This window comes from Quercus lobata, chromosome 10 (assembly GCF_001633185.2).
Source record: "Quercus lobata isolate SW786 chromosome 10, ValleyOak3.0 Primary Assembly, whole genome shotgun sequence".
NCBI lineage: Eukaryota > Viridiplantae > Streptophyta > Magnoliopsida > Fagales > Fagaceae > Quercus > Quercus lobata.
In genome coordinates, this window is record NC_044913.1 from 21,410,367 (window position 1) to 21,425,829 (window position 15,463).

At 33.9% G+C, this 15,463-nt stretch overlaps 2 protein-coding genes across 13 annotated transcripts; both read right to left on the reverse strand.

Moving 5' to 3' along the window:
• Nucleotides 1-1,712: 1,712 nt before the first annotated feature.
• Nucleotides 1,713-6,369, reverse strand: LOC115962547. Of its 3 annotated transcripts, none has more exons than XR_004085468.1 (5): nt 6,087-6,357; nt 5,892-5,974; nt 2,420-3,311; nt 2,137-2,191; nt 1,713-2,047 (listed from the first exon to the last, which is right to left on the reverse strand). XR_004085468.1 is itself a non-coding variant. In XM_031081400.1 (5 exons), the coding sequence occupies exons 1-5, from the start codon at nt 6,213-6,215 to the stop codon at nt 1,915-1,917; spliced, it is 504 nt and encodes a 167-aa protein (XP_030937260.1). In that variant the 5' UTR covers nt 6,216-6,369; the 3' UTR covers nt 1,713-1,914. The 3 variants fall into 3 exon arrangements, 2 of the variants coding, with proteins under 2 accessions (XP_030937260.1, XP_030937262.1); XM_031081400.1 differs by having other exon boundaries at nt 3,208-3,311; nt 6,087-6,369; XM_031081402.1 differs by having other exon boundaries at nt 3,208-3,299; nt 6,087-6,355.
• A 1,290-nt stretch (nt 6,370-7,659) lies between these two features.
• Nucleotides 7,660-15,221, reverse strand: LOC115963272 (pentatricopeptide repeat-containing protein At1g18485). 10 transcript variants are annotated; one of them, XM_031082224.1, is made up of 6 exons: nt 12,128-15,221; nt 11,416-11,501; nt 10,329-10,374; nt 9,313-9,364; nt 9,107-9,220; nt 7,660-8,047 (listed from the first exon to the last, which is right to left on the reverse strand). In XM_031082224.1, the coding sequence occupies exon 1, from the start codon at nt 15,169-15,171 to the stop codon at nt 12,268-12,270; it is 2,904 nt and encodes a 967-aa protein (XP_030938084.1). In that variant the 5' UTR covers nt 15,172-15,221; the 3' UTR covers nt 7,660-8,047; nt 9,107-9,220; nt 9,313-9,364; nt 10,329-10,374; nt 11,416-11,501; nt 12,128-12,267. The 10 variants fall into 10 exon arrangements, with proteins under 10 accessions (XP_030938084.1, XP_030938077.1, XP_030938082.1 ...); XM_031082217.1 differs by having other exon boundaries at nt 9,313-10,158; XM_031082222.1 differs by having other exon boundaries at nt 9,934-10,374.
• Nucleotides 15,222-15,463: the final 242 nt, after the last annotated feature.

A 15,463-nucleotide genomic window follows, 5' to 3' on the forward strand; every position in this document is an offset into this window, starting at 1 on the left:
TATAATATATATATATATATATATATAACCGAAGCCTCTGAAACTCTCACAATTTTCCACGTCAGCACAATATTTAAGTAAAATTATTATTTTATTTAAATAGAATTATTTTTGTTTAGTCCGAACTTAACAATGAGTAAAACTTTATCTCCGTAACAAGTCCAACTAAAACTCAAATGCATCATTATCATTTTTTGTAAAACAAAATTATTTTTGTTTAATCCGAACTTAATAAGGAGTAAAACTCTATCTCTTTAACAAGTCAAACTTTAACTTAAACTTTAATTTGAACTTAAGAAGGAGTGAAATTCTATCTCTCTAACAAGTCAAACTTTAACTTAAACTCAAACATTGATAATTTATCTCTAAATTTGCGGGGTTAATTATGAACACTATAAAAGCAAAGCAAACCTCAATATAAGCCATTGTTTTTTTTTAAGCCAAGTAGAGGTATGAGCTATTCTTATATTATTTTCTTCTCCTCTATTTTATGGCCAACTTCGGACTTTTACTCTTGTTGTAAGATGCGGCTAAGTTGATATCAAAGGCTATTGAAAGGGAAATAAAAAGTATTACCTTTAATAGATATCAACTTCAAATATAGGTGGAGGGTTCCAGTTAACTCCACTAGTAAAGTCTCTGATGGTTGAATAAGAGTTCTAAGATTCAATCCCCGCCTACACCAAAAACTGATTGGTGTCTTAATCTGATGATAAAGAACTATCATCAAGAGCGGACGCCATAGGTTGAAACTTTTTCAAAAAAAATTCTAATATAGGTGCAACCTATATAGGGAAATATTTGTAATACTTTTTATTTAATTGCAAATATAGGTATTACGATAGTCTATACAATATTATAGGCTAATTACAACCTACTCACCTGTAGTTTAGCCAAAATTTAAGTTAACCGTGGTTTGAAATTTGGTACTTTACCCACCTGAAGTTAAATTGAAGAGACTTTTATTATTTATGATTTTGCGGCGTTACATATAGAGGTATATAGCCTACACTAGTTGTCAATGGTACGTCTTTCATTTGGCATTGTTAATGTGTAATTTATACTAAGATTGAACCAAACAAAAGTGAGAGGCTCCTCCAGTACATCACATCAAATAATCAGAAATAATACCAATTGTGCATGGTATGTGATGTCGTATATAGTATACTTAACACGGCATTACAAATGCAAGCTCACCAAATTCATTAAACATATTGGTTGAGACATACATATGGATTTGGATGCCTTTTCGTTCTTTTAATTCTCAGTCAAAACAAATTTGGGCAGCTTGAGCATTCGGAACCATATTCAGGATTGGCTTATGGAGCCAAACAAGGCTTATCATGCAAATCATGAAATTGATTCAAGGATGAGTTGCTTAGTTATCACTGTTGACCAGGTCCTCAAAAGCAAAGGTCCTCCTGGAAGAGATCAAAATTTGCATTTAGGAATTGAAATCATTGCAAAAGATATGGAATAAAACCATCCCTCCTCGCATTTTAATATTACAAAAACCTTAATAAGTACAAGACATTTAGCTTGATCAACAGAATACGTTCAATTTTTTTCCACTTAATCCATGTAGCTATTTTTATGTTGGGAAAGATCTCCATTTCAATTGAATATAGTTCCTGTCATTTTTCAGCACTTTGCTCCCTCCAACCTAATTATTTATGATGGCTGATTTACTTGTGTTTCTGGATGCAAAAGCATTGATAAATTGTATGTTTCCGGATCCAATAGCGTTGATAAATTGTAAATTCTGAACCGTGGACATTTCTTACACTAAATGGGAGGTTACGTGAAGTTGTGGTTCATTTCACCCAGTAACCTGATTGTCTACATCATAAATAATATACGGTACCACGTACCATACAGGTAGGTCTAAGAGTATGGTTAAGGTAGCAAATGTCTTCAGCTAGTCTTTCTTACTGGGTGCTTCCCGTTTGATATATCAGTTGGAGTTTCATCTGAATAAGCTGGAATACTGCTGCTTTGGTCTTCAAAACCCTGCACTGGGTTTGCATATGATCGGGTACAAGGCCACCTTCACACAATAGGGCCTAAAATAGATTAGCTTCTGCTGCAGCATATGCAAATTCCAGATAAAAAATACATGCTTCAATTTCATTGTACCTGCTTGACTTTATGACCTCATCATCTATTTTCATGTTCCCATCAAATATGTTGCCTGCAAATGACAGATAAAACTCAATCATTATGATGATGATGATGATGATGATGATATCCACTACAATAATGAATCATTAAGTAACTTACATGCATCATAAATTTTCATTCTAGTACAACAAAAAATTAAGTTCATTGAAGAAAAAGTATATTATGGTCAACCAGTGGAAATTGAATCTTTGTCTTGTGTTCTACTTTGCCCTTCAAAATTAAAACCTGAGAAACATACACAGTCACCACTTCATACATGACATCAATCTACAAATCCTTTACCTTGCAGGCAACAAGAAAGAAAATATGAAAGAAGTGCAAAAGTAAATGGCTATCAGGAAGATCCTGAACTTGCTTGAGATATGACTAGAATACAAAGAGTTTTCATTGGGCTTAAAATCTATTAGACAACATGTACACTAAATAGGATTTCGGCAATTATACCTTGAGAGCCTACATGAGAGGTGCACAAGCCAACAGAAGGAAAGAAATGCAAATACATTTTATGGTTTGCTCCACAATGATACGATTTTGACACAGATTCATAAATAAATAAAAATGTGACCAAATGATGGTAAGTACAAAATGGTTCAAAAAAAAGCAAGTCAAAAAAAGCAATCTCAAATTCCTAGTGGATAAAGATGGTAATAAGTATAAAAGATTAAAACGTACCCTAGGACAAAGGTATTATTACATAAAAAGAACACACCAGAGAGAGAGAGAGAGAGTTGAAATCATAAATTTTTTGGCTGATGACAGTAACTGAAAATTACATTATTGAAGAATTTATATAAGTTGATAAGAAAACTGACCACCCACAAAATCTTTTCTCTGAATGAGGGAGAGAACTGAGAATAAAGAAAATCAATTGCCAAATTTCCACTCAATTAAGTACGAAAATGAGAAACCAAATTGTCCAAGGCTATGCAGGGCACAAAAGATTTTTTTATTTTTTATTTTATTTTTTAAGAGACAAATAAAATAACCCCTATTATAAAATTCAAAGTTACATCAATTACTGCTTACCTCCATATAGATTCTTCTTAGAGAAATATTTTGCCATCAACCGGAAAGTGTAGTCAGCTTCATATTTCTTGAACTTCTCAATGTAGTCTGTGCTGTCAAGAAACCTAACAAAAATGAAGATCACGCTATATGATGTAGCCTCTTATATAGATCTAAAGATAGTATCCCCTTGTCCCAAAATGAGTGTTCTTGTTCAAACAAGGATAACTTTTTTAGAATCAAGAAATGCATTGACAATAATCTTTTAGTATTTTCTTATGTAATTAGCATTTCAAAGGTATAACTGTATAAGGGATATAATTTGTACGAAAACATTGGAAAAGTACAAAATTTAACATATCAACAACAAAAAAAAAAGGCATTTGTTTGGGACAGGGAGTTAAAACTACATAAGTTATAGACAGGGCTATATGGGCCATTTTAAAGATATATATTTTTTAAAAACAAAAAATGAAAGAGAAAGAAATTATAAGGACTCACAAAGCACAAAAAGGTTAGTATAATTGTAGACAACAGAAAAAGCATCAGCTATCCTTTCTACTGATATGCTTGAGACTTATTATTTTTGGACAGTACAGATATACTTGAGACTAGCATCTGATCTAAGTTGCTTAATATTTCTACGTAATTACAAGCTCTAATTAAAGATACACAACTCATGTACATTATCTAAAGTGAGAACCTGGTTAGCAGTTACCAAAACAAAGAAATAAAATCCAAGCATCATAATATGGACATCTAAGCTTAAAGCCATACTTTTTTTTTTTTTTTTTTTTAAATATACTTAAAGTCATATTTGAAATCATATGAAGGCTGTTGACCAAATTACTGACTTAGTCATCTTTTGTGCAGTGGCTATGCACAAACGTGCAAGAGAGAGAGAGAGAGAGAGAAAGATTTGAAACAATGTTTTTACCTTTGAGTTATGCCCACACACACACACACATTCTTTACAATAACATCAGGTGGTATACTGGTATTGCAGAACAACTTTCAACATTTAGATGGATATTTATGGTTCTTCATCGTGATGTAGTATAACTGTGTATGGTCACACAACACCACACAAGGAAAACACTAACTGGTAATACAAACAAAAATTAAAGCATTGCAGAAGATGTTACTAACAAGGGGTAAATTATTGCTGCCAGAATTTTCTCCAAGTGAATTAAACTTGAGAGGAAAAAAAATAGCAATAAATTTTATTTATTTTTGAAATTCATTTATATGGGCTTACCCTAGCAGTACACAAATAACAGCATCATCACTAATGTAATCTAAGGAAATCCCATGTAGAAAGATATCATTGCTTCTAATTAATTCTGATCGTTAAATTCCAAGTAGTAGCAATTTATGGTACCTTAAATAAAAGTGAAATCCATAGAAGGAAGGACATACTTGATCTTAAACCAATACAAGACAAAGCACAAAAATTAACAAAATTATTAAAACCTTAAAAACCCTGAAGTGAAAATTAGAATGCTTCAATCATCTTTTAAAAGGACTAAGAAAGAGGAGGTGAAACACCAGAAGGTGCCAACCAGTTGAGCTACTCGGCTCTTGGCAAGCTTAGGAGCCCATAAAATCCTCAAATTTTGTTGTTTAAATTAACACTGACAGATTTCTTTTCTTGTCATCAAGTGAGATGGGAAACAAAGCTCAACCTTTTTTAAATCCTTTGGAGATTTCCAAGCCACATAACCTGTTTTTGCTCCCCACCCAACCTCTCTCTCTCTCTCTCCTACTTTGACATATATGTGTGGGATGCTTTGTCAGGTACTTATGCCGATGTTGCAGTTCGTTGCAGCCACCATGTTAGATACCTTGTATCCATATCAGAGGCTGTGCTTGTGTCAGCATATATATTAATGGATTCTAGAGGTTTTTTAACCATTGTTTTAACAATTTCATTAAAGGTCATTAACAGCTCCAATTTTGTGTTTTTCTCATGTCTCCTGGCATCCTTTGCTCACACTCTTCAAGCCATGTTGATACATATTAAGGACTGGTTTTTGCAATTTAGTTCCACAATGTTGTAACTTTAAAGGGGAACTTCTGTTTGTAGATTAGTACAGTTATCAATCTTTCCTACTTTTCACTAATCTGATACATAAAATTTTCCATTTAAAGGTATTTAAGGCAGTTTAATTCACTGAAGAATCCTATAAAATATCACTTAAGCTTGTTTTGTGATCTTCCTTCATTATCCATCTGGTTTGTCAAAATGATGCAAAAGCAAAGGAAATTAACTCTTGAACTTCAAATTTTCACCATTTTTTACCCTTCAAAGTTTGACCATATTCCTATTCAAATTATGAAATCAACAGCTCCTTGGTTGTAGGTGAAAACACATTTTTTCTTTAATTATTTATTTGTTTTCTCTTTTGTTATAAAGTTTCTTTTCTTTTTTTCTTCTAAATTTATTGATTTTCAGAGAACACGAGCAAATAGATGTTTAAGTATAACATAAGCTAGGTCCTTATTTTGTTTTATTAAAAAGAACCCATTTGGTTTGGTGGAAAAAAAACCAAACCAATCATACACTAAACAAAAACAAGAAACAATGACGAACATATTCGAATATGGGATTAAATTCTAAAACCTATAAAGATCACAACCCCAGAATTTTAGTACAGACATGCATGCAACAAAAGACAGAAAAAATAAGTAATTAAAAAACTAACTTGAAGTGTTGGTGTGGAAAGTCAGGCTTTTTGTCGTCGACATTGAGAGATCCATTGTTCGGGGTTGGTCCTTCGTCGACAACCTTAACAAACCCAATACAACAACAAACCCTCTTTAACGTTAACAATCTAAAACAAAACAGAACAGAAAAACAGTGTTATTTACAAATAAACACAGAGAGAGAGAGAGAGGACCTGAAGGTGAAGTGGGTTAGGTGGAGTGAGAGAAGTGGTGGGGCTGGTGGCGGAGTTCTCCGAATTGGAGGCCGACGGCGGCGAGGTTGGTGTCGGAGGTGAACTTGATGGCACGTTCGCCATTTCCATATTTTATTTTTATTTATAAGGCACACACAAACTAATAATGAGTGAAGAAGAAGAAGAAGAGAGAAACAGAGAAGTAGAGAGTAGAGAAGACTTTAAAAATTTGCAGTATTTTGTACAGTTGGTTGTTCTCTCTCTAACCAGATTTTATTCCCTTCTCTCGATTTATTAACTTACTAACTAATTTTATTTTTATTTTTATTTTTTGGCTTTTAGATATTATATTTCTATATAATTTTATTGTTAAGTAAATAAATCTTTTTTCCAATTGTTAATCATTTTTCCTTTTTATTAGTTTACCTTTTTAAGAAATACTAATCGTACGTATATAATATTTTCACAACAAATTTTAAAAATAACAAACTATTCGCAACAAATTTTGATATAACCAATTGTTACTAATTCTAATATGAATTTACCAATAACTTTACCTTTTTTTTCCTTCATTAAGAGTCAATAACAACTTATGTGTTATGAAATTATTATAAAAATATTGTCTAGAAAGTCTCCAACGTTTTCGCAATAATTTGGTACTTTTTTTTTTTTTTTTGAGGGGGACGATACTTTGAAGTTGAATGTGAATAAAGAGCTATTTATTATTAATTTATTTCAATTGTCTTTATTTGAAATTGATCAATTTTATGATTTAGATTAAATTTTATAAATTTAAAAATTTATTCAGCGCTAATCTATTAAAAATTTGACTATATAAACTTAATTGTAACTCTCGGCAACATGAAAACGTTTTAACTGTTTTTCTTCAAATGCTGAGCTTGTAACATCTTTCAGTTCTGGAATTTTATTTTTTAGGCGAACCCTTTGACCACCTGCTTTCTTCGTAACACTTTAGTGTAGACGAAGTTCAGAACCATCATCTACCACAACCCTTTTTTTAACAAGAAGATTAGCTAAACCAACTCACAAAACATTTTTGAAGTACACAATAAAGAGAGCTAAACCGTAATACAAGCTCAGCTCAAGAGCCTCAATATTATAACCACCCTTTTCCATGTGAACCAGTTCAAAATATCACACCCAAAAGTGTAATAAATGGCTGACTACTGCTCTATCAGAAGCAAGAAATGTAGTACTTTCAGCACTAATTCATTTAGAAAACAAACAGAATCGAACATCCAAACCCATTTCAGAGAAACACAAAAACAAATTTCATAGCCCAAATAATACCCAATTTCTATTAGAGACCAAAATGTTAAACAAAATAGATGCTATAGGACTAAGATCCAAACATTAAATACACGAGCCCCACAATACACATTCAAAGATGTACCCATATATAGAATACAAACATGCTATTACACATGTTTGTCAATGTCATTGGATTCCCACACAAAATCAAGTCAAGTGTGCGAGTGAGAAAGTCATCTTCCCTAGAACAATTGACATTGCTTGTTTTCCATATTAAAAAACAGAAAAAACAAAATAAACAGAAACAACAGAAGGCACAACCTTCACATTTTAACAATTAGCAGTCCATGTCACAACCGCTTGGATATAAAATCAAATATCATTACAGTGAAAACAATTTAAAATCTCTAATATATAGATAATCACACATAATCACTTGCTAATATTAATGATGATGATTACAATATAATTAACTCAGCTCCTAGGGGTAGATGTTTCTTTAGTTGCTCAGCACATTCTCTGGCGCCTTCGTTCTCTTTATCCTGAGGAGTTCCCACTAAATGTGGATTACGAGGATTAATAACAAATCCATCTATTTCCACCACCTTGATGTGTTCATTGGGATGTTTCATCGCCTTCCTTGATTCTCTATATTTATGTGGGCATTTAGACCACGCAAAACATGTCAACTGCAATTCAGAAAAAGGAAAATAAGTATCGAATCATGCATGCAATTGGGAAAAAGAAAGTAAGGAAGTTCAAAACAGATAGCAATGATACTCAAGCAGTATGTGTAAGCAAATAAAAATATATGGATTAAAATCAAATAACTAATGATGATCAAAACATGAAGGGTAAATTAAATCTAATGAAACCATATTTAGAGCCATTAGAGAGGATGTTAGAGCAAGGCCAGAGGCTGTAAGAATAATATAGCCATATTTAGTTGATTGTTATGTGGTTGTGGAGAATAATGTTTTCTGTATTTGATGATTAGTTGTTGTTGTTTGTAGATTGATGTTGCTCGGTTGTACTCTATTTTGGAAATTTGTTAAAAAATTTCTTCTTCATCCAAAAATAATAATAATAATGATGATATGTACGAAACTGCTAAACTTTGGAAATTGAAGATGATGACTTTAATAGAACTCAACATTCATTTCAACACTTATTCCTTAGAAATTAGAAACAATAATATAAGACAAAGTTTATCTCCAAACCGGTTAAGAGGAAATTTCCTCCAACCCATTATATAGAGACTCAAAACCAATCCTCGTATAATTTTAGTCACATGATTTATTTAATGAGTCATGTGATTTGTTCATATAATTCACATAGATAGTTCTATGAAGTGTCATATAATGAGTTTGAGAAGATTCCTCCAAACTGGTTTGGAGGCAAACTTTATCCAATAATATAAATGCTCATGGCAATTCAAGGAATATCTTTCTTTCTTTTTTATATACAAGATAGAAATTCTACTTTAGTCTAAACTAAAAGTATATATGTGTAAAACTTCCTCTTGAAAACTTAAATCCCGGCCTTTACTCTCCACACCCCACAAGCATTTGTACTTGTGGAGTGACTACCGCACCAAAGGTGCACGGTGGTCAAGGAATATCTTTTAAATAGATAAAAAGATGGAAAACCATGAGCCAACAATTAATGTGCAAATTGCATCACCGAAATTAAAGAATAAAAAGCTATTAGTATGCTTAAGTGGCAAGTTATGAAATATGAATAGTCACCTCCAAGGAAAATTTATGTAAAACATGTGTCGCTTCTATTATAGAGATTAAGCCAAGGAGGTTTCCATCAACAAATGCAGCAACTCACTTCAATTCAGGGTATTCCAATTCACTCTGAAAAATAAAAAACTAGAGATAAAGATAACAGTGCATAAAACAGAATAAACATACATGAAAGAGATTGCAAAAGAATTTAAAGTGCTTACATAATTGCAATGGCAAATGTCGAGTTTCAAACACTGTAGCTGAGACAAGTAGCTTGACAGAGGGCAAAATAAATAACTCATAGGTGAGAAATATATTCCACCAAGTACATCTAGAAGACGGGGTGCATAATTAACAGACAACTCTATTCTTGAACCAACAAATCCAAAATACTCAAGATTTGGAGCAAAAATTTCAATACTTTTAATTTGTGAATAATTTATTACGTGTAGGTACTACAACTGCAGTGACAGACTGTAAATTTTCAGTCTCACTAGAGATAGAGAATTGTAACCTTTCAAGCACAGGACAATTGGAAAGGCAGTGATCCAGAAGCTTGCCAGTTACATTGATGCACATTAGAGTGAGGGATGTCAGGAAATCTCCAATAGAATTTATAATCCTTGTAAACCGCTTATGTGTAAATGTATAACATTGGTTCATAGTCATCAATGGTGTAAAGTCCAATTCAAGCCTTTTGACTCTCTTTGAGATTGCAAAATCAATCCATTTATCAATGTGACGTGTAAAATGTTTATCTAACTCAAAACAGACTCTGAACTTGTCTATAGTTGAGGCTCAATATAATTTTAGAATACAGTTCACCCTTTTCACAAACTTACTCCTTTTGATTTTGAATTTTTTTTCTTTTGGCCCACAATGTCCTGCACTGGATCTGGATTGTCAAAGTCCAAAGTATCAGGGAACACCCACAAATATTTCCACCTAAGCAAAAGAACATGAGTTTTGATTGCTTCTTTCATTGTCAACAAAGACAGTATAGCGATGAGTATTTCATCTGGCAACCAACTTATGCGATCCTCCAAATCCCCCAAGTTTCTCATACACTTGAAATTGAAATTTAAACACCAAATACAAAAAATTATCAGATTTCAAACACCAAATAAATAAATAAAAGTCAGTAAGCTTACCAAAGTATTCAAGAGTGAGTTTGTTTATAAAGAAGGTTACCGAGATTAACAACTACTTTTCCAAAAGTATGGAATTTATTTTTTACCTCGTGGAATGTGTTGTCCATTTGAACTAGAATTGGAAATAGAGAGCTGCAAAATTAGAGAAATAAAGAGTTAGTATATATACTACGTGAGATTATTGATCTTGTAGACCAAATTGATGTCTACATTGTGCCATGATCTCAGTGTAAGCAAGTTAAAAGGACAAAGTTTGGCAATAAACTTGTTTGTACCATAAGGCTACAATTTCACTTAATATCTTTTTATTGTATGTAAATTTTGACAAATTCACATTTGGATTATATTTGATATAAGAGAAATTAAAGAACGAACATTTACAGGTGAGAAGACAATTTGGGTACTCAATCTTGCAACAATGAAAATAGTTGACTTTGCCTGCACACATCTATTTAGGTTTGGAAAAGAAAATGACATGAGGGATGCAAGAATTAATATCGTAAGAGAGCAAAGATAAATTAAATAAATGAGGAATCAAAATAGTACGGTTAGAAAAGAAGTTTGTGTTTATAACTTTATATAATGCAATAATTAGGGTAAAAACAAAGAAGAGATCTGGACCATTGATTTGAGGGGTAAGAAAACACCTCAACCAAAAAAAAAAGGATTTATTTAGGGTTAAAAAGTGTGAATATTTTTTCAACACAAAATGAAATTCATACACTTCCTCTTCAAATCGTGCAATTAGATTTCAACATACAATATCAAACATATTCTCTAGAGACTGATTGATTACACATTAATGTGAACTTTGCATCTTTGCATACAACACACATGATTACTTTTAAGCCTCTCATCATGATGCAACTACTTTCAAAGACATAATTCCAACATCCAGTTTATTTATCTAACTGATCGCATGGATCCTCCCAGCAAATATGCAATTAACTTCAACAAGCAACAAATGCTTGCACATATGCAGCATGTACCATTCTCAGGAACACAGATTCACCTTTCCACGGCCAGGGCATAGCACACAGCAATTTACTAAAACAGAACAAATTAGAGAATAGTTATAATATAACCGCTAAATTTCCAAATTAATCTAACACACATCATTTATATATAAGCAATTTCACCTAAGGTCATAGCATAAAATCTTTACAATGCTACCTGATTTTATAGAATACTTGCTATTGAAGCCTTTCACTGATTGTAGGAAAGTGTAGTAATCAAATCAGCACTTCAGCATCAACTATCTAAAAAAATCAAACAGAAGAAAATATTTAAGTTAAAAACTTTATAAGCATGTCAATATAAAGAAAATGATATTAAAAAAATACTACAAATTAGATGAGATACATAACAGACTAGTACCGCAAACAGGTTTAGAAAGGTACTTTTCTTAGCAAGATCTTAGATGTTTCCAAATCACCACATACTCGTTATTATTTGTTTTTTTCTTTCCATTACATAATAAATGTGCATGCATTGATGTGTCACAGCAGCAACTTAACCATCTGAGTGAGCAAATCGTTACTATTGATCCCTAACCTCTTTATCATATTTAAACAGCAAGATATGACCCGGGCTATTAGGAAGCTATAGGGTGCTGCTTGGCAAATTATGCAGTAATTTGACTAGACTACAGAGATTCTTCCCACCATTAATGCTAAAAAAAAATCTGTTTCTCATCATTTAGAAGCTAAGATCTTTGTATTTTACATAGCTCATATTTTCTACCTCCACCTTTTAAAAGTTCTAAAATTCTAATCTACAATGTAGAATTTACTGTCTAGGAAAAGAGCTTCAATGAGGAGATGCACAATGTGTTTCAGATAGAATATGCTCAGAAATCAGGACAATGTCAATTGAATTTAATTACCGTACAAGTCGTAAGGACATGGGAGAGCATGGGAATAAGCTGAAGCAATCATTTGTGCAGCTGGAATCCCCTTGATACGCTCTGAGAAATTTTCACTCAAAATACGATTGGAGAATACTTGCCCAGCCCCACGCATTCACCTACCAATAATCTTGACAAGAACAAAACCCATCTTTGAAATGGTGAAAGCGTTTGTTATCTCTCACAATTATTTCCCTTTCAACAGCCTTTGATATCAACTTAGCCGCATTATGACAATCTACACAAATGCGCAGATTTTTGCAGATCCTCAGTGTTGCACCTTTGGTGGTCTTTAACAACCCAAAAGAAATTGCAAGCTTCTCACTGTGTCCCCGTAACACCTCAATCTTCTCCTCTTCTCTCAATTCATGAAGCACGGAATCTGTGTTGGGTTTATATCCAATTATGCTAATCTTTTCCTCTAATCTTCTCCATACATCTCGGATCTCTTCTGACTCTGGTAGCAACTCATCACCCACAACAAAGCTAAAAACTTCCCCTCCAAGTTCAATCCAACTGCGGCCAGCATCTTTCTGAAGGCCAGTCTCCTTCATTATTTGCCGCACCCTTCTCACATCATCCCATTTCCCTGACCCAGCATATAAATTTGAGAGTAGCACATAAGTCTCTGCTTTGTGTGGTTCCAGTGCTAGTAACTTTTCTGCGACTTTTATCCCCATATCCAAATCACCATAAATTCTGCAGGAACTGAGCAATGAGCTCCAGATTCCAGCATCTGGTTCTTCAGGCATCTCTAGTATGAGCTTTAGAGCTTCATCCAATTGGCCAGCTCGACCCAGCATGTCCACAACACAGGCATAATGTTCCAGTTTTGGCTCTATTCCATATAAACTTTGCATCTGGTAGAGATATTTTAACCCCTCTTTAACCAATCCAGCATGGCTACATGCCATTAGAAGTCCTATAAATGTAAACCCATCAGGCTTGTGGCCTGATGTTTGCATTTTTTCAAATAGCTCCATGGCCTTGTTTCCATGTCCGTGAATTCCATATCCTGCAATTATAACATTCCACGATGCCTCATCTTTCTCCTTTAAACTGTCAAAAACCCTTTGAGATTGTTCTATGCAGCCACTTTTTGCATACATATCTATGAGTGAACAACCAACAAAAACGTCTTCTGTTAGGTTAGCCTTTAAAGTAAAGCAATGAATTTCTTTTCCCAAACGCAGAGCTGACAGCTGAGAACAAGCCCCAAATATAGTTGTTATGGCAATCTCATAAGGTTGAATTCCATTAGAAAGCATTTCACGGAAGAGATTGAGGGATTCATCAGGAAGTGCATTTTGTGAGTAACCAGCAATCATTGCATTCCAAGATACTAAAATTTTATTTTCCATCCTATCAAACAATGCCCTTGCAGATAACATTTTCCTGCAATGAATATAAAGTGATAGTAATGAGATTCCAATAAATGAATCCATTTCTAAACCATTTCGTAGCGCAAATCCATGAATCTCTTTGCCATAATGCAAACATTTCAGGTGGGCACAAGCTAAAAGAAGGCTACCAATGCTATACCAGTCAGGAGCTAAGCCTGAATATGTCATTTGAATGTACAAATCTAAGGCCTTTCTTGGATCACCATTTTGTGCATGGCCACCAATAAGTGCATTCCAAGAGTTTACTGTCTTAGTTTCAATTCCATAGAACACATGTTCGGCAGAACTAAGTGACCCACACTTTGCATAGGCTGCAACAAAAGCATTGGCCACCAATTCATCATCTTGAAGCCCATGTCTGAATGAATAACCATGAAGTTCCTTCAAGCAAGGCATTTCTGATTCCCCTAAACAAGCTTGCAAAACATTCAATATGGTGACCTCATTCACCTTCATTTTCCATGGTTCCATCTGCATCTCCCGTAACAGATCAAATGATCTGCATACATTTCCTTCCCCAGAGTAACCTCCAATCACGGTATTCCATGAAACCACATTCTTGTTATCATTCTTAGCAAATAAAGTTTGGGCTTCAGCTAAATAGCCACATTTTGAGTACATGTGTATCAAGGCATTGTTCACCATTAAATCATGATTCAGCCCCAACTTAACTGCCAAACAATGAACTACCATTCCTATAGCTACGTCTCCTTCAGCTGCACATATAGGTAATATCGTGACAATAGTCGCAACATCCGGTACCAAACCCTCCTCACCCTTCAAAATCTCCCTAAACGTATTATAACACTCTTTAAAAAACCCATTCTCAGAAAACCCAGAAATCATGGAATTCCAAGAAACCAAGTTCCTCTCAGGCATATATTCAAACACCTCCACTGCATCCTCAACAAACCCACATTTCCCATACATTGCAATAAGCGCATTACCCACAAACACGTCAGAAATCAAACCCATCTTCATTGCCATCCCATGAATCACTTTCCCCAACCCCACATCCAAAAGCCCAGCACAAGCCTTAATCACACAAGGCAAAGTAAAATTATCTGGTTTAAACTCTGTAACCGAAATAAGCTCCATAAACAAGCTGATTGCTCCATCATAAAGCTCATTTCTAACGTACCCACTAACAAGTGCATTCCAAAGAAACAAGTTCTTCCTCTGTAACCCATCGAAGACTAAACGAGAATCCAAAGGAGAGCCACACATGGAGTACATGGTAACGAGACGGGTGTTGAGAACGAAGTCATTGCTGAACTGGGTCGACTTCGAAACCAGCTCGTGGACTTTCCGGCCAGTCTCGATGTCCTTTTGGCGACCACAGGCCTGTAACAGGACACCCATAGCTTCTGCATTGTTGAGAGCGTTTGTTTTTTGAAGGAAATTCAGAGCTTCAGTGAGGTTCCGAGACTCACAGAGCTTGTTTATTTCTTGAAGTAAAGGGTTGCTTTTTTTGTTGTGGGTTTTGGTGGAGAGTGAGAGAGTTGCTTTCGGAGTGAAGATTGGAAGAAGGGAATGTTTGGTAGTGTTTGTTATTGGGGTGGGAACGAAGGGAGTGTGGTGGTGGTGTAGTGAGAGTGGTGGTGCCACTGTAGAAGCCATGTTGAGGTGTTGCAGAGCTGAGGGGACTCTTATCTGTTGGATTTGTTCAGTTCAGTTCTTGCAGTAATATAATTAAAAAAAATCTAAAAAGCAAAAGAATATTCTATTAACCCTATTTGTTTCGTTATAAAATATATTTTCAATTTTTTTTTAAATATTTAAGATATTTAAGACAGTTGAAAAACTTGATAAATATTTGAATTATTAGACATAATTATATGCTCAAATATGCTTTAAAATGTTGAAAATAATTATTTGAATATTACTATACATAAAAGTTTGGAAAAAATTA

Bases quoted from the DNA above. Each gene is read 5' to 3' on its own strand.
- LOC115962547 (XM_031081400.1), bottom strand. From the start codon at position 6,215: ATGGAAATGGCGAACGTGCCATCAAGTTCACCTCCGACACCAACCTCG. The intron at 3,312-5,891 runs GTTAGTTTTTTA...CATTTTTGTTAG, and splicing joins TTTCCACACCAACACTTCAA to GTTTCTTGACAGCACAGACT. The intron at 2,048-2,136 runs GTACAATGAAAT...TATTGTGTGAAG, and splicing joins GAGGTCATAAAGTCAAGCAG to GTGGCCTTGTACCCGATCAT.
- LOC115963272 (XM_031082221.1), bottom strand. From the start codon at position 15,171: ATGGCTTCTACAGTGGCACCACCACTCTCACTACACCACCACCACACT.